At 35.9% G+C, this 20,662-nt stretch overlaps 2 protein-coding genes across 3 annotated transcripts in view; one reads left to right on the forward strand and one right to left on the reverse strand.

Moving 5' to 3' along the window:
- LOC126828843 (germinal-center associated nuclear protein) overlaps positions 1-4,183 on the reverse strand; it is a 42,182-nt gene extending 37,999 nt beyond the window's left edge. For both annotated transcript variants that reach the window (XM_050558855.1, XM_050558854.1), the window contains exons 1-3: positions 2,819-4,183; positions 1,116-1,277; positions 185-280 (exon numbers count right to left, since the gene is read on the reverse strand). In XM_050558855.1, coding sequence (XP_050414812.1) covers positions 185-280; positions 1,116-1,277; positions 2,819-4,124 — 1,564 coding nt within the window. In that variant the 5' untranslated portion in view covers positions 4,125-4,183. The remainder of the gene's footprint in view (positions 1-184; positions 281-1,115; positions 1,278-2,818) is intronic.
- A 2,122-nt stretch (positions 4,184-6,305) lies between these two features.
- Positions 6,306-20,662, forward strand: part of LOC126828865 (suppressor of tumorigenicity 7 protein homolog) — a 65,623-nt gene continuing 51,266 nt past the window's right edge. Inside the window, exon 1 of the mRNA XM_050558941.1 lies at positions 6,306-6,448. Within this exon, the coding sequence (XP_050414898.1) occupies positions 6,316-6,448 (133 nt within the window). The 5' untranslated portion in view covers positions 6,306-6,315. The remainder of the gene's footprint in view (positions 6,449-20,662) is intronic.

Raw genomic sequence — 20,662 nt, forward strand, 5'->3', positions numbered from 1 at the left:
GTTTCCCTCATGAATACAATGTTTGAGAGGGATTTGAAGCAAATTTTTGATAGATTAATTAGTTTGAATATGTTTTTAGTCCAAATATATCATCACTTCACCCAGTTTGTACATAGGAAGGCATCTTTAACAACTATAAGGATCTAATTTTAATTAACAACTTTTCTGTCAGTAGTTAATTTACCTTCATCCTGATCACGACCTCTTCTGATGATTCTCTTTCTTCCATCCCTCTTTCTATCCTCCTCTTCTTTACCTTGAAACAGAGCTCGACTTGTACCTACAATAAATACACTTTATTTGATATTTGTTTATTTTTTGCAATGTCTATTTTCTGTCTTGTCCGCAGGCTCATCTCGTAGATATTTGTTTTGTGTGTAGTGCGATCCTCCTGCACTTACTAATAGACATGGACATAAATCATTAATCAAACAGAGCTCGACTTGATCCTACAATAATATACACATGGACATTAACCAAATATGAACGCATCTAGTACATTAAACACAGCCTTCTTATAACATACTAGCGGATAACCTGTAATTCCGAAACTGGAAGCAACAGGCCAACCCCACCTAGCTTATGTTACTCCCCAGTCCAAGCTACCACTATACACCAAATTTTAACCTCAGGATAGCCCTAGTGTAGCTGCCAACCTCGAACAGACAAATGACAGAGAGAGAGAGAGAAATGGGGTTTAACGTCCACTCGACACAAACTAGGTCATTTCGGGACTAATGGTTTAATTTTATTTCAATAATTCGCTTGCGCGTAGGGGTCTTTAGCAGTGGGAGGAAACCGAAGGACCCGGAGAAAACCCACGAGGTTGGACAGGCGACCCTACTCCTTGTTACGTACAATCGGGGATTCGAAACCACGCCAGTTGACTCAATGACAGGCCTTATGATACAGCGCGCTCGTGCTAACCAATCGGCCATCCAACCCCCTGACAAATGACTCACAAATATAGATAGTGGCTCAGTGATTAAGGCACTGGCACACTAACCAGGTGATCCAGGTTCGATCCCAATGTTGGCCGAGAAAGTTCCCTAAGATATTCCAAAGTAGTGTCCCCTTGTCAGTCATGTAGGGAGGAGGGTCTGGCAGTTACATACCTTCTCTTTCTTTCTTTTTACCAAATATACCAAAATTGGCTGTAGACACGGCAGGTTTGCCAAAAAGACCAGTTGGTTTTTCATCTGCAGTTGATTCAGATTTAATAACTGGCTTGTCTTCTTTACCAAACAGGGTTTTTTCTTTCACCAACTTCTGGGGCTCTAGAGAGAGAGAGAGAGAAATGGGGTTTAACGTCCACTCGACACAAACTAGGTTATTTCGGGACTAACATATGGTTAAATTTTTTTTATATAATTCGCTTGCGCGTAGGGGTCTTTAGCAGTGGGAGGAAACCGGAGGCCCCGGAGAAAACCCACGAGGTTGGACAGGCGACCCTATTCCTGGGGCTCTAGAAGTCAAGTACATGTAGGAGAGAGAGAAAGAGAAATGGGGTTTAACGTCCGCTCGAAACAAACTAGGTCATTTTAGGAATAAAATATGATTCAATTTTCTTTCAATAATTGGATTACGCATAGGGGTCTTTAGTAGTGGGAGGAAATCGGAGGACCCGGAGAAAACCCACAAGATTGGACAGGCGACCCCTCCTTGTCACATACAACCAGGGAATTGAAACCATGCCAGTTGACTCAATGACAGACCTTATGATACAACGTGCACACGCTAACCATTCAGCCATCTAACTCCCCTTGGGGCTCTAGAAGCCAAGTACAAGTACATGTAGGAACAATGTATATAGTAATTAGTAACATTTTAATCTAGACAATTTAATAACAAAATTAATGCACATTTCTATGCAAGGTTTATAAATTTGAATGAAAGCATCTATAAAATAATTTAAGCTAAATACTGGAACTAAAAATTCATGTCAGATTATTTAAAGTACCCGTAATAAAATTTCAAAAGGAAATAGAATTTAATTTCTACCTTTTTCGCCCCAACTAGACCAATGAAAACATATGCTACATGTAAAAGGGAGATTTTGCCCTGAGAGTAAGGCATGGCCTACACTTATTTCAATTTTCAACCTTCAGGAGATTTATCATCCCATCCGTATAACTAGACACTTTCTTTGTCAGGCTCTCTGCACCACTGACAAGGGGAAACTTGAAGAATTTTCCCAGCCAACACCAGGATCGAAACTGGGATCTTCTGTGCAGTGTGAGTGAGTCAACGCCATACTCATCAAGCTACCATAGCTCCCGAATTTCACAGGATGTTACTAAATACAGTGTTCTCAAATTTACAGGAAATGTTTACCCACAGATCTTGTTGTTCAGATGAGGTGAGACTAACAAGGTGCCAGGTACACGTAAAGAATCTATGCCAGTTCGAATTCCACAAAGAGTTGGCAGAAACACAGCAAAATTTCCCTCCTAATAAAACACTACATGGCGTATATCTGTCTTCACTAGAGAGAGAGAGAGAGAGAGAGAGAGAGAGAGAAATGGGGTTTAACACCCACTCGACACAAACTAGGTCATTTCAGGACTAACACATGGTTCAATTTTATTTCAATAATTCACTTGCTCATTAGGGGTCCTTAGCAGTGGGAGGAAACCGGAAGACCCATAGAAAACCCAAGAGGTTGGACAGGTGACCCTACTCCTTGTCACGTACAACCGGGGAATCGAAACCCTGTCAGTTGACTCAATGACAGACCTTATGATAAAGCGTGCACGTGCTAACCCGTCTTCACTAGCTTGGTGCAAAAAGTAGGACGTTAACACAGTTCATTTCTTACCTGATGTTAAGACATCTGTTGGCTTTCCAAATAAACCTGTACTTGATGGCTGACCACTTGCTTTACCAAATACATTATCTTCAGATTTAATTGCAGTATTTCCAACTCCTCCAAATACAGTACCAGATGATGAAGGAAAAGCTGTTCCTGATTCTGACTTTAAAGAACTAGTACCAGAGATACCACTAGCCTTAGACTGGCCAAAAGCATTTCCTTGACTGCCAAATACTAAATTTGAAGATGTACTGACAATTGGCTTTGTTGTGGTGCCAAACAAGATGTTGGCTGTCGTAGTTTGTCTCAATTGTCCACCAAATACGGCTGAGTTCTGACTGCCAAATCCAGAAGCAGGTTGATTTCCAAATAAAGAAGCAGGTTGATTTCCAAATCCAGAAGCAGGTTGATTTCCAGACACTGAGAGTGTTACGTTTGAGGCAGATGATGTTGCAACACCAAAACCTGTTCCAAAGACTGTTGGCCCCGAAGCAGTGCTTGATGCTGCACTAATTGGCACACCAAATACAGGTATGCTCTGTGAAGGGATACCAAATCCAGATGTAGATGATTGTCCCCCAAATACCGGAGATTGACCTGTGGCAGAACTGTTACCAAAAGAATTTACTGAACCTCCACCAGTGCCACTCAATGAATTTGATGACTGTGTTCCAAAAGCACTTGATGAAGTTATACTATTCCCAGATCCAGAAAATGATGTTTTGGTTTGACTTTCAAAACCACCCAGCAGGGAAGTGATTGTACTACTTGTAATTCGACCAGAATTTGCTGTACTGGTTCCAAATCCACCAGATGTCATACTGTTCCCAAATTCAGTAGAAACTTTACTGATCTCAAATCCACCAGAAGATGTACTGATGCCAAACCCACCAGATGTCATACTGTTCCCAAATCCACCAGAAGATGTACTGATGCCAAACCCACCAGATGTCATACTGTTCCCAAATCCAGTAGAAACTTTACTGATCTCAAATCCACCAGAAGATGTACTGATCCCAAAAGCACCTGTGTTTGCACTATTCCCCAAAGAACTTTGTTCATTGCCAAACAAACTGCTTTGTCCCAAAGTTGGATTTCCAGATGTGCCAAACGGTGTTGATCCAAATGCAGAACTTGTCATGGATGGATTCCCAAATACATTACCAGAATTACTTTGTGTAGATGAAGTTCCAAAAGCAAACCCCATAGGATTGCCAAATGAAAGGTTTCTGTTTTCAGTGTTGCTGGCACCAGAACCAAAAACATTGCTGGTGCCAGGTGAAGACTTTCCAAACAACTGTTGATTATTCATTGTATTACAATAGTCTCACCTATAGACAATAATCATGCATAAAATTTCCATCTTCTACTCTGAAAGGCAAATAATAAAAGTTCTAAGACATAAATGTACATGTACCACAATTTTTTGAGGGACATTTAGACACAAAACAATACGATTTTAAATTGAAAATGACAGAGAGAGAGAAATCAGGTTTACGTAGGGGTCTTTAGAAGTGGGAGGAAACTGGAAATTTAAATTATAGTAATACAAGTTGAAATAACGGTGGATTTGGCTAAATCATGCTAGCCATCACAGGTCACATTTAATGTTTATAGCCTGAAAGTATATTTTTGCCATTTTGTTTAATATTGTACCTTTAAAAATAACGGAAGCATGGAATGGTCCATAATTAATCCCATTACTGAGTACTGAGTAAATCAGTATAAAGAAGTGTAATTCACATATGTGTCCAGTTAGGCCTACAGTTTGTATCAATACCAAAGCTCTAACTCATGACATCAACTGGCAGACTATCACCATTGAGGAGACGACCACTGTCAAGATTGGTCGCATTATTTCTGTTACGTCTTTTTTGTATTCCTGATTGTTTTCAAATTTGAGTGAAGTCTGTGTCACTACAGGCCCGGGATTGTACAGCGCAGTGGACGCTTACGGCTTGCCCCCGGATCGATCACTTGATTTGATATTTGTTTATTTGGTGCAATGTCTATTTTCTGTCTTGTCCGCAGGTTTATCTTGTAGATTTCTGTTTTACTAGTAGTACGGTCTTCCTGCAGTTACTATTAAAGTCTACACCATTGCGCGAAGTGTGGTGCCTGAGCAAAGCTCTTTACCGGTAACACATGAGCGTTACTGAAACTGTGATAGACTGTTGGCTTATAAATAAATTCAGACCGGAACTGGACAAAACAAACAATGTGCATGTCAACATAGTTATCTTTCCTCTATCAAAATCCCGCAAGATTACACATGTTACCAAAGTAATCAATGACGTCACATATATATGACGTCAATGAAATTAGTTCTCACACTTGTTTTTTTCTTTCCTTTTTTTTTTGTAACAAAATTAATTGGCAATTAATACAATACCCCTATATAATTTAAATTAAAATCAAATTGAAATTATTGAATATTTTGTGCATCACTTGAAAAGCTTAATTGTGACGGTTTTATCATAGAAATAGATACTGAATTCTTCTTTGGTTTTATATTTATAGTTGACACAGTCATTTTCGTTCTACTCTGGCAATACCTGTTACATATTGATAACATTAACAGAACAATTTTTTATCATGGGAAACTAGGTGGTCACGGTGGCTAAGTGGGTAAGATGCTGGCTTGCTAGCCTCGAGGTAGGATGTTCGATCCCTGCATTGGCCGAGAAGTTCAACCAGATTTTCCAGCATGATTCCCCCTTGTCAGTGATGCAAGTTGGAGGGCCTGACAAGGGCAGCTCTCTAGTCGTTCAGATGGTACGAAAAACCGAGGTCCCATGTAAAACATTGCCGTGCACCTAAAAGATCCCTCGACAGTTGGAATTCGATATATAGGCCGTAGTGCCGCCGCCGGGCAAAATTTCCCTCATAGCACACTGTATGGCGTTCGGAGCAGAACAGTAGGACGTTAAACCCCATTTCATTTCATTTCATTTCATTATGGGAAACTATCACTGATTTTATTATAGGCAGTGGCTATTGTTACGATGAGTCGTAAAAATGATACTTGCAATGATGAATATATGTAATATAATAATGATTACGGTAACGGATTACACCATCATGCGCAATTTTAAAGATCGGGTACGTTCAAGAAATTGTTCATTCTTAATACGAATGTAAGTGAAACCATATCATAAATATCACAGCAAAAAAGGGTACTCTTTTTGTTGATTTTTTGTGCAATGACACTTTTATAATTACAGACGTATTTGTTATAATATGACATTAATGAACTCGGTAATTTTTCACCTCAAATTTTCCGCCATAGTTGTTTTCCAACTAAGCAGAGAGAGAAAGTACTGCTCAATGATTGGTCAATAAAATGTAATAATGGCAATTTTTAATGACGATACCAAAACTGTGTACAGAATTCTCTTATTAAAAATTTATGTAATTACATTTTGCAGTAAAAGATTTTAAAATGAAGCCTTTCTTATTTCCGGAATTAACAATATTTTCTTCCGCGGGATGAGATCTTCAAGATGGCTGGTTTCCTGTCGAGATTTTTCGACAAGCTAAAATCTTGGATTGCGTGGTCCTGGACATATTTGTGGGCTGTATGGTTTATCCTGGTTATGTTCGTTATTTATATTCTTCGAGGACCACTGAAATTAAGTATGCATTTTCAATTATAAGTTTATAAGTCACGCATGATATGAAAAACGCACCGCCGAATTTACCGGGCTGGTAGTAAAACTAAAACAAAAGTAACCCACTAACTGTGTAAAACAAGTGCAGCAGGACTAAGAGCACCGCACTACACATTATAAACAAAAACCCATAGGACAAAACCGTGGGCAGGACGCACCATATACACAGACATTGCAAACCATAAACAACTTAAGTAATCGAGTCAATATTTAATGGTGCAGAAATGAAATGTAATAAAATGGGACTTTATATCCTACTGTTCTGCTCTGAACTGGGCTAATGAAGACTGGCATATGCCATACAGTGTGCTATTATTAGGTAAATTTTGCCCAGACAGCGGCACTATGGCCTACTCTTATATCGAATTCCAACTGTCAAGGGATCATTTTCTTGCATGCCAATCCGAACGATTAGACAGCTGTCCTTGTCAGGTCCTCCGTCGTGCATCACTGATATTAAGGGGGAACCACTTTGGAAAATCCAGATGAACTTTCTCGGCCAATGCAGGGATCGAATACCCGACCTCCAGGCTAGCGAGCCAGTGTATTACCCACTTAGCCACCGTATTACCGACTTAGCCACCATGACCCCTTAATTTAATGGTGCAAGCCGTGATGTAGTTTGTACTACTTGTCTGACCATAAACCATAGCCTATATTTTAAAAATTCTAAGGCATTGATCACGTACATGTATGTCATAGACTAAAACAATCTGATTGTCAGTAGAGGTGCATAAAATTGTTTGACCAATTTAGAATACATGGCAGACAGTAGGCCCATTCATAAATGCTTATCCCATTTCTAATACATGTGCGTTATGATTCCATTTTCTACTTCTATTTTTGTTATTTCTCCACATATTTCATAAGATATTCATCATAACTGACTATCTGATACAGAGACACACACAGAAAGCATTTTAGTTTCTCAATTTAAGACTTAGCCATAGGATAGTAAAGGCTGAGGCTTTAGAGCAGCAGTTTTGTTTTTTATTCCTTTGATTTTGACTGACAGACTGACAGTCTACTCGATTACTATTTATGGATCTATACAATATTTGAATAACTATAAAGGTTATAAAATGTGTATCTCTGTCTGAATACACCCCATTTCATTTCCCTAAAAATGTAAATAAAATGAACAATATTTCATCCCAACTATTTCACCCTTGTTTGTACAGTGTTTAATGATTTGCTCTAGGGTGGGACTATTCAAGGGAGAAATTACCCATTCCTAAATTTGAATGGTAAATAATAACCTCTCTGCTGCTGTCCTCTCCTACTATCTGAATTTTGATTTCAGTCAACTGATTGTCACCATTTTGAATTGAATATAAATAAAAAGTAAAATATCCATATTAACTGACGTGAAAATGAACACAATAGGCCGTAGCTTGAAGAATACCTCTCCTATTTCCGAAATGAATACATTTCTGGATAGCCGGGATCAAGGTCGAATTTTTGATTAGTGTTTGATGTTTGAAAATTTCAAAATTTTGAATTCCGCCTTTTTTTACAAGACAATTTATTTCCTTAATTTTCAAAATTTACAAATTTGACTTAAATATTCAAACAGCTGGGGTCAATCTGATTCCCAAGATATAAGTTCCATTCAAAATTATATCATTTCCCGCCATTTTTGAGTTTTTTCATTTCAGTTTCTGTTCCGCCTCATTCTTAAATGACTTGATCGATTTTCCCGAAACTTCTGAAACTGGAAGTCAATCGGATTACAGCAATACAAGTCTCAGTTATTTATTTTTATTTTTCAGATTATTTTTTCGCCCGGGTGAAATGTTTCTCGCTACATGTATATTTAAGCTTATAACTTTTGAGTGATTTTAATAACTATTTTCTTTGTATAACCCATGACATGTGACAGGAAGTGACCATGAATATGAAAGCTTTCAAGTTTCATATCTGCCTGGCAGATCTAGTTACACATTAATATTTTTAATACAATTTCTCTTTCTCCTGAAACTAGATCAAGAGGGTATTTTAACATTTTTGTATTTTCTTCACAAAATATTTTTATCAAGCAATTTAGCACATGGCTTAAAAAATTTTGATCTTTAATTGAAAATAAATCTAATTTTATTCATTCATGCAAACATATTATGGTCGATTGTTTTTAGGAGGCATCCCATTTGATCGAATGTGACAATCAATTCTTTGATTTCAACACTTATTATTCATGTTTGTCCTTGAATGACTTGACATCACACGCAGCCTCATATCTTTATTTATTCCAACGTTCGGTTGTTAACAGCATCATAGTGTTTTTACGGTGACAAACGTGAATAAAATGTCAATCACTAAAAAAAAAAAATTAGAGATACAGAATCGATTCAACTAGGAATAAAACTTCTTTGCTTTCTAAGGTCAGAATAACATCTAGTGTTATTACCATCAGGGATGTGGCAGGCACATTCCATTTAATGATGGTTTCACTTGAAGGAAGTTTAATTTAAAGGAGCTAAACCGTAACGCCTTGGAATTATGTCAAAATAAAGTTTTGGGTTGATTGTTAGATTAGTTATGGGACAAAATTGTGTCCACTCGACACAAACTAGGTCATTTCGGAACTAACATATGGTTTTATTTTTTTATTTCAATAACTCGCGTGCGTGTAGGGGTCTTTAGCAGTGGGGGGAAACTGGAGGACCCGGAGAAAACCCACCAGGTTGGACAGGCGACCCTACTCCTTGTCATGTACATGTACAACCGGGGATTTGAAACCACGCCAGTTGACCTAGTTTGTGTCGAGTGGACGTTACACTCTATTTCTCTCTCAAAAAGTCTATAGCAATTATTTTTCTTTTAGAAATGTTGGAAGCCACGGTGGATCAGTGAGTAAGACCCTCGCTCGCTAACCAGGTCTCAGGTTCACTCTCAGTGTCGGCCGGGATTTTCCTGAATGGTTTCCCCTTGTCAGTGGTGCAGGGCGGATGACCTGGCAAGGAGAGTGTCTAGTCATTCGAATCGTACAAAAAACCAAGGTCCTGTGTACACATTGTTGTGCACGTAAAAGAACCCTCAAAAGTTGGAATTTGAGATAAGTGTAGGTCATGGCGCCTCTGTCCAGGCAAAGTTTTCCTCATAGCACACTGCATAGCGTATGTCTGTCTTCGTTAGCCCAGTCTGTATGTAAAAGAGAATGTTGAACCTATTTCATTAAATTTAGAAATTTTAAGCAGAAGTCTTTTTGTTCACCAATTTTCTTTTCCTTTTCTCCTTAAATTGTTGACAGTTTTGTGTCAGACTTGGCTTAACATGCAGACAAATACACATCTGAAATTTAATGAAATCAACATTTTTATGTTAGGATTTTCAGGCATTGTTGTTCAAGTCGTTCATAAGGAAGAAACCATTTAAATCAATAGGTTAATATCATGGAAATTATTTCCCTTGTCTACATTCAATTTTATGTCAACATTCTTGGATTGTAAATTTTGTTGAGTTATCGACATTGGGCAAAGTTCATGGTGGAATTTGTTCAATCATGGTGTGATTGTTGAGTTGGGACTATTGAAGAAATGATTGTAAATTTCAGAGTTCTCTCCCTGTTAACATTCAGCAGTGTAATACAGAACAGACTTCTTCATAGAATTTTTTGAAAAATTTCGGAATGTTTTTCATACTTACATTCTATTTTGTTCTCATTTCGATTTTTACACTATTTTCTGGAATTTTGTATTTTACAAGCACATGTAAATGATTTTGACCGCTGCATTTTATTTATGTCAAACCACCTGGAGTGCAAAAAGGGTAGTTATATAAAAGATAATATGAGTTATTGTCTACTAGTAAATACAACTCTATATCTATCTATTCTTGACTACTGTAACATAAAAGAGCCACAGAAGTTCCCTGGTTTCTGGTATTAGAAGAAAAAGTTCCGCTGGATTTTTCAGAGTGATCCCCCCCCCATTCCCCTGCAAGGGACAGCATCTAGTAATATGAATAGGATGAAAAACCAATGTTCCGTGTACATGTTGGCATGCACACCTCTCGAATAGACGGCTTGATCTCGTTTAACTCTGTACATCTTATCAAGCCCTTCGCGTAATACCTGGCATATTTCGTCTCTAATTTCGATATGGCTACTGACCCAGCTGGGGGGGCCTCTTCAGATTCCTTGATAGAAAATATTGTGAATACCAAGTCTCACGTGATAATCCCTGCATTGGCCGAGAAAGTTCATCGGTATTTTCCGGCGTGGTTTCCCCTTGTCAGTGGTGCAGAACAGAAGGCCTGACAATGACAGCTGTCTAGTCGTTTGGATGGTACGGAAAACAGGGGACCCGTGTATACATTGGCGTGCACGTGACAAAATCCTTGGCAGTTAGAATTCAATACAAGAGTAAGCCATAGTGTCACTGCCCGGGCAAAATTTCCCTCATAACACACTGTATGGTGTATGCCCAGTCGGAGCAGAACAGGAGGATGTTAAACCCTATTTCATTCCATTTAATTTTTGTATATTTGATTATTATCATCTTGAGATGAATTATGTCACATGGACTAGCTAGTGCCATAAGTTTACGACTCCCGATATACATCAATACTACTGAAGAACAGTAGTGTAACATGCCATTATTATGTCATTAATTAACTACCATTAGTGTCGTGGGTACATGTAATCCCCTGTGGGGTGAAACACTGTCTAGCTAAATATGCATGACAAATATTGATTTAGAATTCAACTCAGCCAGACCTTTCATTGGGGCTTATGTCTCCCTTGCGATCAGATGTGACCTTACATTAAGTGATTGGGATGTCACTGAGAGTTGCATGAAAAAGGTGGCATAAGTGGTCATGTGATCCGATGCGACTGAAAAAAAATCCAGTTGCAGTAAGTTGCACATGTTCTTCTTTCCTGGGGGCAATGGATGGCCGAATGGTTAGCATTTGTGTGCTGTATCATAAGGTCTGTCATTGAGTCAACTGGTGTTGTTTCCATTCCCCGGTTGTACGTGACAAGGAGTAGGGTCACCTGTCCAACCTCGTTGGTTTTCTCCGGGTCCTCCGGTTTCCTCCCACTGCTAAAAACTCCTACGCGCAAGCGAATTATTGAAATAAAATTGAACCATGTGTTAGTCCCGAAATGACCTGGTTTGTGTCAAGTGGCCTTTAAACCCCATTTCCCTCTCTCTTCTTTCCTATGATCAGTTACAACTATTGTGGGTGGGGGTGGGAGGGACTATGCTTCTCATTGTTATCACTGTTTGCTATAATAATGATGACTTTTTTTTCTGAGGGAACATATTTACATGAGTTTTCAACATGGTAATTCTTCGATATATTCAGAGTTTATCACAAAGCAGTTTTATTTTGAATGAGTATTGTTTTTATAACTTTGGTCTTGTCTTTGGACACTTATTGTTTACTGCAAAGCCTAAATAAGTAGAAAAATATTGATATGGCAAAAATATATCAATACAGTGTATGTGGATGATCGTATTATAATATATCGATATAGCAATATTTTTAGACAGCCCTGTTTGCAAAGCTTTGAAACTTATTCACACAGACTTGAGTCTTTCTTAATGTTTTTATACTACCGGTACATGTAATTTCTGGCAAACGTTCTAATTTTTAATTACATTCCTCCACATCCAATACATCAAAAGCACAGATGTTATAATTTTTTTTTATTACCTTCTAAAATTATCAAGCATAGAAAATGTATTCAGGACATGCGCACATATATCGGTATGTAAAGTATAAGTGTTATGTCAAGTGGAACTAAGCCAAAAGGTATCCAATCTGATTAAAACACAGATCCTATTTCGTTTTTTATAGTTCAAAATTTGGTTTTACTTGTCTTTACTACACTATGATCTCAAAGAGTTATTATCATTGACAGGTTCTGGATGGTGTTAGGGATTAGCCAATGAAGCGGTCTGTTACGGCGAGCTTTAGGCATGTTTTTGCATAGAACTGTGGGTAATCCATTAGAAACATAAATGCTGATTGGTTAATCAAATGTCTGAAGTCAAGTCATAGGTCAAAAGCTGCTCGTATGACCTCTGACACGACCTATCGCTATAACTTGTCAGATCTTCAGGTAGTGTAGGCCATCGAAAGTATTAAAAAAAAACGAAAAGAAATATAGATCTGTATTTTAATCAGATTGAAAGGTATCCATACAGTTGTGATTCATTAACTTTTACTACATGTAATGTAAATGGTGTGCTAAGTGCAATAAGGAAAATTTTTTAAAAGGAATGTCAGAATTTCAAAACAGGATGGATATATAATTTGTCACATTATAACTCTTTTACTACATGTAAAAAAAAAAATGATGTGCCAAGCCTAGTGTGGTGATTTGATTAAAAAGAAAATGTTAAAATCTCAATTCAGGCTGGATATTTAATGTTAGTCTACTGCAGTGATTCTCAACCAATGTGCCGTGACACACAGGTGTGCCGCGAAGTTATTGAACGACACACTAAGAAAATGCGAAAAAACATGTGATCCCAATTGAGTATTCACTGGTTAGTAATTTTATAGCTGTGTTTTTCTTTATTTAGATTGAGTCATTCTATGTGTCTATGACTAGTCTGTGTAAACGGTTGTATGCCACCATGTTTTTATTTTGCAAAATTCAAATATTTTTCATATATAGCCAGGCGTGCTGCTTTTTTTTTCATGTGTTCCAAGGTGTGCCAAACGGCAAAAAAAAAAAGGTTGAGAACCACTGTTCCAACAATCTGATAGTGAAGATGATATCATTTTATTATCATCAAGCTAATTGCGGGGAGTTGGATGGCCGAATGGTTAGCACATGCGCGCTGTATCATAAGGTCTGTCATTGAGTCAACTGGCAGGGTTTCGATTTCCCGGTTGTGCGTGACAAGGAGTAGGGTCCCCTGTCCGACCTCGTGGGTTTTCTCCGTGTCCTCCAGTTTCATCCCACTGCTAAAGACCCCTACGCACAAGCAAATTATTGAAATAAAATTGAACTATGTTAGTCTCGAAATGACTTAGTGTGTGTCGAGTGGATGTTAAACCCCATTTCTCTCTCTCTCTCTCTCTCTCTGGTGTACCGATAAGGTTCGTAAACAAGAATGTTCACTGTCTAAATTCTGCATTAAAATTTAAGCTGAACTATTTTGAACATTTCTCTCTTGGTCCACCAACGTAAAAATAGATTAATTCCTTTTGATATTTATAAACATCCTATATCTTCTCCAGAAAACATAAAACAAACCAACGCAAACTATAAAATCCTTTAACAGGTTGAGTTTTAATCTGATTAAATCAAAGCCGTGAGATTATCTACCTGCCATTTATGTTATTTATTGTTATTAAAGATACATTATGGGAGATTCGATAACGAGTTGGCAATTCTCACTGTTAAATACTAGATAATGTAAAGGGAATTTGCCGAAAATTTCAGTCGAATTGATCTACTATGAACCGAGAAATTTCCGCCTAGCCTCTATCATCATTCATAAAGTCAGTACGATAAACAGCATTTAATCGTTAAATCGTGAAGGAAAGTTATGCGGTAAATCGGCTCACAATCCACTTAAGATCGTAGGCTAGCGATGCCATCTAGAGTTGATTATGGTCTGGATGGCTTAATTAATGTCTAATTAATAATTTAGATAACATTTCAGGCCTAAAGAAAGACCTGCAATAGACAGATTTAGCTCTTGCATAATGTATGTTTAAATAAGTGTAAAATTTAGGATTAGTGACTTTAATTAATAATATTAACAATAAATACAGCTAATATGTGACCGGTGACAGCCAAATGAGTTGGAAGTCGGACATGCTCATTTAACGCTACGATGTGAAATAGCTACTCGAGCTTAACTTTATAAAAAAAATTTGTTCTTGTGAAATCCGATGCTTTAACTTTTCTATTATTGGAGTAATCCAAACAAATTTAAATATTTAATTAATTTAGTGTGTAAATTGGGTGTTTTGTAAGTAGTGTCATTAAAATCAATGCTAAAAAAACTTTATTTCAACTTTGTTTGTGCATAACTTTTTTTTATTTTCATCCAATCTTTACATTTTATATATCATTGAAAAGCTTATAACATACACTTTTTGAATATGTAGCACCATGGGCCTTCTGTCTGATGTGGAGAGCGGGTCTTGCAGGCCGGTCGCCACATCTTACATACGACCCATGCATCTTTTCTTACTACATATATCTGTAGCCTTGTGATTGTCTAGAATTTGTCTCTAGCTGTCTTTACTTCTGCTTCACGTTGTGTATTTACTTCTTACTGTTTTCTTAAGACGCTTGTCTTACCAGGAATAACAATGCAACAGTTCGCTTCTACATTTTATATATATATATATATATATAACTCCTTACATGGATACAAGCATAATAGATAACAATACTAGCTAAAACCATTTCTCCACCCTAGCCAGCCTCGCGGGTCGCGGCTGTCTAGAAACTCAGATGGAACCTCTCTGGAATCTGATGGAAGTCTGACTTAAAAGTTTTCTATGATTTCTTTTATAAGACTTATGGATATCATGCACAATCAAGTGTGATCATGGCCCTCAACCTGTGCAATTAACGATATGATTGGTTAAATTAAGCCAAATGATGCAATGGTAAATTTCCATGCACATGATATCCCGTGGTATTTTATAGACACATGTTTTGACTACATGTATATAACTCTTTTTATGTGTCAACCCATCAGTTATTAACTAAGTTGACTTAAGTACAATTCTACATATATGTGAATCCACCAACTTGCCAAAGATATTAATTAATGAAATATAATGCCATCTTATTTCTCTATTCCTTGCCTATAAATTTATAAACAATGTCGCCACGACTATATTGCTACAATATATGCATAACTCAAATATTATTTTTTTCCCCAAGTGACTCATTCGGCTGTCACCGGTCACATATTTTAGATAAAATACAAGATATTGATCATTTTAGAATCCATTGTCTACATTTCATACATCCTAATTCACTTATCTTCCGGCTTTAATGGTATCCTATTTCGTTTTGTTTTTTATAGTTCAAAATTTCTTTTACTTGTCTTTACTACACTAGGATCTGGAAGAGTTGTTATATAACAGGCGTGAGGAATTAGCCAATGAAACCATCTGTTACGGCGACTTCTTGGCGTGCGATGCACGAAACTGTTGGTAAACCACTAGAAATGTCAACGCTGTTTGATTAATCAATATCTGACTTCATAGGGTCAAAAGCCACTCGTACGACCCCTGCTGCAACCTCCCAAAACAACTAGTCAGATTTTCATTTAGTGTTGGCCATCAAAAGTATAAAAAAAAAACGAAACGAAATATAGATCTGTATTTTAATCAGATTCACCCATTGTGATAGTATTAGAAGATTCTAAAATCATTTCATGGTCCCAATTTTTAATCGGGTTGAATCCAAGCTATAAGATAATCTATTGTTGATAACAATGTTTAATAACAATTAATGCAGCTAATATTTTAGAATAAATAAAAGATACTTGAATTGTTGACTTTGATATCCATTAAATGCTTATATGTTTCTCTACGTTCGCTAATGGTGAAAGAAGATTGTGATGGGCCTCTTTTTAATCTGAATGAATCCAAGCCATGAGATTATCTATTATTGATATTTTGTTTCTGTTTTTATTAATTAAATGTTAATTAATTTGACTACATTTTATCAGAATCTGTGAAAAATTTGTTATTGTTAAAAAATCACATGTTGAGGATAGGCAACTGTAATAACGAAATGAAATGAAATGGGGTTTAACGTCCTACTGTTCTGCTCCTATACTGGGCTAATGAAGACTAGACTGTAATAACATGAGATTTAAAAATTTAATGGTAAAATAGATAATCAAGACTTTGTCTCGTCTGTTTAGTATCGTTGCTACAGTAATAAACAATTTACGTGTACACTACATCTTCCGACACTCATAACTTCGTTCAGAATAAAGTAATTTGACTGAAATTTTCAATATATTCATTTTTCATTATCTATTTTTGAACTATTACAGCAAGAATGGTCAGCTCTTTATTTAGATCGTACATTATGCATCTTTAAATGTAAATTTATTTTACTTCATTTTATCTTGGATTAAGCTACAGATATATTACATACATTTATCTATAATGGTATTAAAAGAAGAACTAAATTGATATTAGATTGAAAATGGATTAAGCTACAGATACATTTATCTATATTCCGTAAGATAATGGTATTAGTATTACCGGTAAAAGATGGTAATAAAAAGTTCAAAATTGATATTAGATTGAAAATAGATTAAGCTACAGATATATTAGTTACATTTATCTATATTCTATAAGATTAAGATAATGATTTTACCGTTAAAAGATGGTAATAAGAAGATCAAAATTGATATTAGATTGAAAATAGATTAAGCTACAGATATATTAGTTACATTTATCTATATTCTATAAGATTAAGATAATGATTTTACCGTTAAAGGATAGTAATAAGAAGATCAAAATTGATATTAGATTGAAAATAGATTAAGCTACAGATATATTAGTTACATTTATCTATATTCTATAAGATTAAGATAATGATTTTACCGTTAAAAGATGGTAATAAGAAGATCCAAATTGATATTAGATTGAAAATGAATTAAGCGATAGATAAATTCATCTATATCCCGTAAGATAATGGTATTAAAAGATGGTGATAAGAAAATCCAAATTGATATTAGATTGAAAATGGATTATGCTACAAATATACATTGTATTAGATTCATTTATCTATATTCCATAAGATAATGGTATTACCGGTAAAAAAATGTAATATGACAAACTAAATTGATATTAGATTAAGCTACGGATATATAAGATACATTTATCTATTTTCCATAACATTAAAATAATGATATTACCGTTAAAAGATGGTAATAAGAAAATCCAAATTGATATTAGATTGAAAATAGATAATGTATTAGAGATGTTAATAGGAAACATCTCCCTATTACTTTTACTGAACTGTATCACTTTTATTGATCTCATGAAATTTAAATCAGACTCGGCTCTTGCATTCAGCATAGATTTCTCGCAGATAATCAATTGATGAAGGAAATGTTTAAATACGCTGTCGCTGTTTGATTATTACAGGACATAACCTAGAAGACTGGTTGTTCTGAACATGGGTAAGGCATTGTTTCTCATTATTAATCAATAAATGGATGGACAAGACTACCCACTGTTTTTAGTTTCACATGTTAATGTTTTTTTGATAATGTTAATCATCCTATTCCCATGTGTTACCACTGGTCGTCATTTCTAATGGTGCTGCTTCTATCCAGACGCCCTCTCCTGACGACCAGTCTTCATAATACAGGGAGAGTTGATTATTGATTTTTTTCCACACCATGTATTGTAGAGGCATTAGTTGACATTATACCGGCTTTAGTTGAGGACACAGGCTTCCAGAAACCTTGACGCTTCTTCCTACATTTTACTCGTAATATATGAAACATGTGTCAGTCTTAGAGGACAAATAGATGATCAGATATACGTAGATCAAATTTAAGGGATGCTATTGACGGGGTTTGGTGTGTATATATATATAGGTGTCAATTGTTACTGTGAGTGAAGTGTTTCGTTGATGCGTTGTCTCTCTCTGTTTTCATGTCATTTGACAGATGGACCTAATTGATGAGGATACAGTTCAGCAGTTTTGTTTTTGTTGGTTGTTTTTTTTGTTGATATTATCAATATCGTATAATTGAAGTGATTTGGATATATTCTGATGAATTAACAGAATTGTAAGTTGTATGGATTGACCTTGAACTTACTGATGGTCAATATAAGTTTATTATTGAATAGATTAAATCTATATAATACAGGTATTTACTTTAGTAATTGACAAGCATAAATAGATAAATCAAAATAATATATGGAATAACAATTACTTACATAATATGTAGCTTTTATTACATTTTAACTAGGCTTCTCGAGTCTTCTTAACACTGTAATCAAGGTATCATTTAATCTTGTGTATCTAGCACTAATTTCTTTCACATTCGTTTAATATCAAATCTTTGTTTAAAAATTTGTAAAAACTGTTTAAAATCACCATAAATCATTTAATTTGCACTTCTCTTCATTTTAAAGCTGACCATTCAATTTTGATAATTATCAAAATTAATCAGTCAGCTTTAAACTGGACACAAGTACATATTAGATGATTTTTGGTGATTTTAAACGATTTTTACAAATTTTTAAACAAAGATTTGATATTAAATGAATGTGAAAGAAATTAGTGCTAGATACACAAGATTAAATCATACCTGGGTTACAGTGTAAGTTCATCAGCTGTATGTTAGTATTGGTTATTCCATAGAGGCAGGGGCGTTGGATGGCCGAATGGTTAGCACATGCACGTTGTATTATAACTGGCAGGGTTTCGATTCCCCGATTTGTCCGTGACAAGGAGTAGGGTCGTCTGTCCAACCTCGTGGGTTTTCTCCGGGCCCTCTGGTTTCCTTTGGTTTTCTTTCCACTGCTATAAAGACCCCTACGCGCAAGTAAATTATTGAAATAAAACTGAACCATGTGTTAGTCCCGAAATGACCTAATTTGTGTCGAGACCTTTAACTCACTCTCTCTTACTCTCTCTCTCTCCATATAGGTACTTGTGTATAATACAGAGTATATCATTGTATGGATGTAGATTTCATTAAACACAGATAACAATACACTCAATTTAACTCACATTTATTATATTGAGATATAAATTATTAATATGAATCGTAAATTTTATTGAGATTAAGATTATTAATAATATCTTTTATGGAGATTTCAATAATTAATGATTAATATATAAAATATAATTTTATGGAGATTTCAATTATTAATAATACGGATCATTTATTTTGATTAAGTTAACAGATCAGTAGATTAATATAATAAAATTTTAAATGAAATTACGGAAATTAACAGCTGCGTGCTAAAATTTATGTTTATCAGGGCTGTGTATTTTTATCAGGTATTTTTATCTGGGCTGTGTCTTTTTATCAGGTATTTTTATCAGGACTGTGTATTGTTATCAGGGCTGTGCATTTTTATCGGGACTGTGTATTGTAATACTGTATCCATCTTCAATAGCCCAATTATTGGAAAAAAAATAGGACGTTAAGCCCTATTTCATTTCATTTCTCTAATGTTATATTGTGAAATTTCTTTCCAGAAGGATTCTCATCATTTAAGACTAGAAAAATTTTTTTACATACATTATTAAATGAAATAAATATGAAATGAAATAGGGTTTAACGTCCTAGGGAGATGCTAATTGTAGGCCGGTTGGGGAGGTTCGAGAATTTCCGGAGCCCAAAATGGCAGCTTTTTATAAATGAGTATTTTGGGGAATACTAACCCGAACCCTAACCCTTTTAAGAGGGTAAACGTTGAATTAGATCCAAGTTCAATCTTCTAAAAAGGGTTAGGATTAGGGTTAGTATTTCCCAAAATTTTCATTTATGTAAAGCGGCCATTTTGGATTCAGGAAACACCCGAACCTCCCCAACCGGCCTACAATTAGCATCTCCCAACATCCTACTGTTCTGCTCCAACTGGACTAATTAAGCCAGGTATACAGTGTGCTCTGAGGGAAGTTTTGCCCGGACAGTTCTGCAATGGCCTACACTTACATCAAATTCCAACTGCCAAGGGGTCTTTTGACGTGCACGCCAATGTGTACACAGGACCTTGATTTTTTGTCCTATCCCAATGACTATACATTGTCCCTTGCCAGGCCCTCTGTCTTGCACCACTGACAAGCAGGGACCACGCCAGAAAATCCTGATGAACTTTCTCGGCCAACGCAGGAATCAAGCACGGAACTCCAGGCTAGAGAGCCAATATCTTACTCACTGAGCCACTGTGGCTCCCGACATACATTATAATCTTTTAAAATAAAATTTTAGATTGGAATCTTGAAAGGTGTCGTAAATTCAAAATTAAAATTTCATTGTGTTAGAATAAAAAAGTCTAAAGGCATTATTGTATACATATTATACCATGGTTTAAAAGTGTGCTTCCCTATAATTAAATTATTTTGATAAAAAAAAATCAAACAAAAAAAAGTAACAAAGTGAAAATGTTGATAAACAAACTTTTGTATTGCGATACGTATTGCAGAAAACCGGTATTGCGATATATCTATATGTCACTGTTTTGTGACAGCCCG

Source organism: Patella vulgata, chromosome 7, assembly GCF_932274485.2.
Source record: "Patella vulgata chromosome 7, xgPatVulg1.2, whole genome shotgun sequence".
NCBI classification, from domain to species: domain Eukaryota; kingdom Metazoa; phylum Mollusca; class Gastropoda; family Patellidae; genus Patella; species Patella vulgata.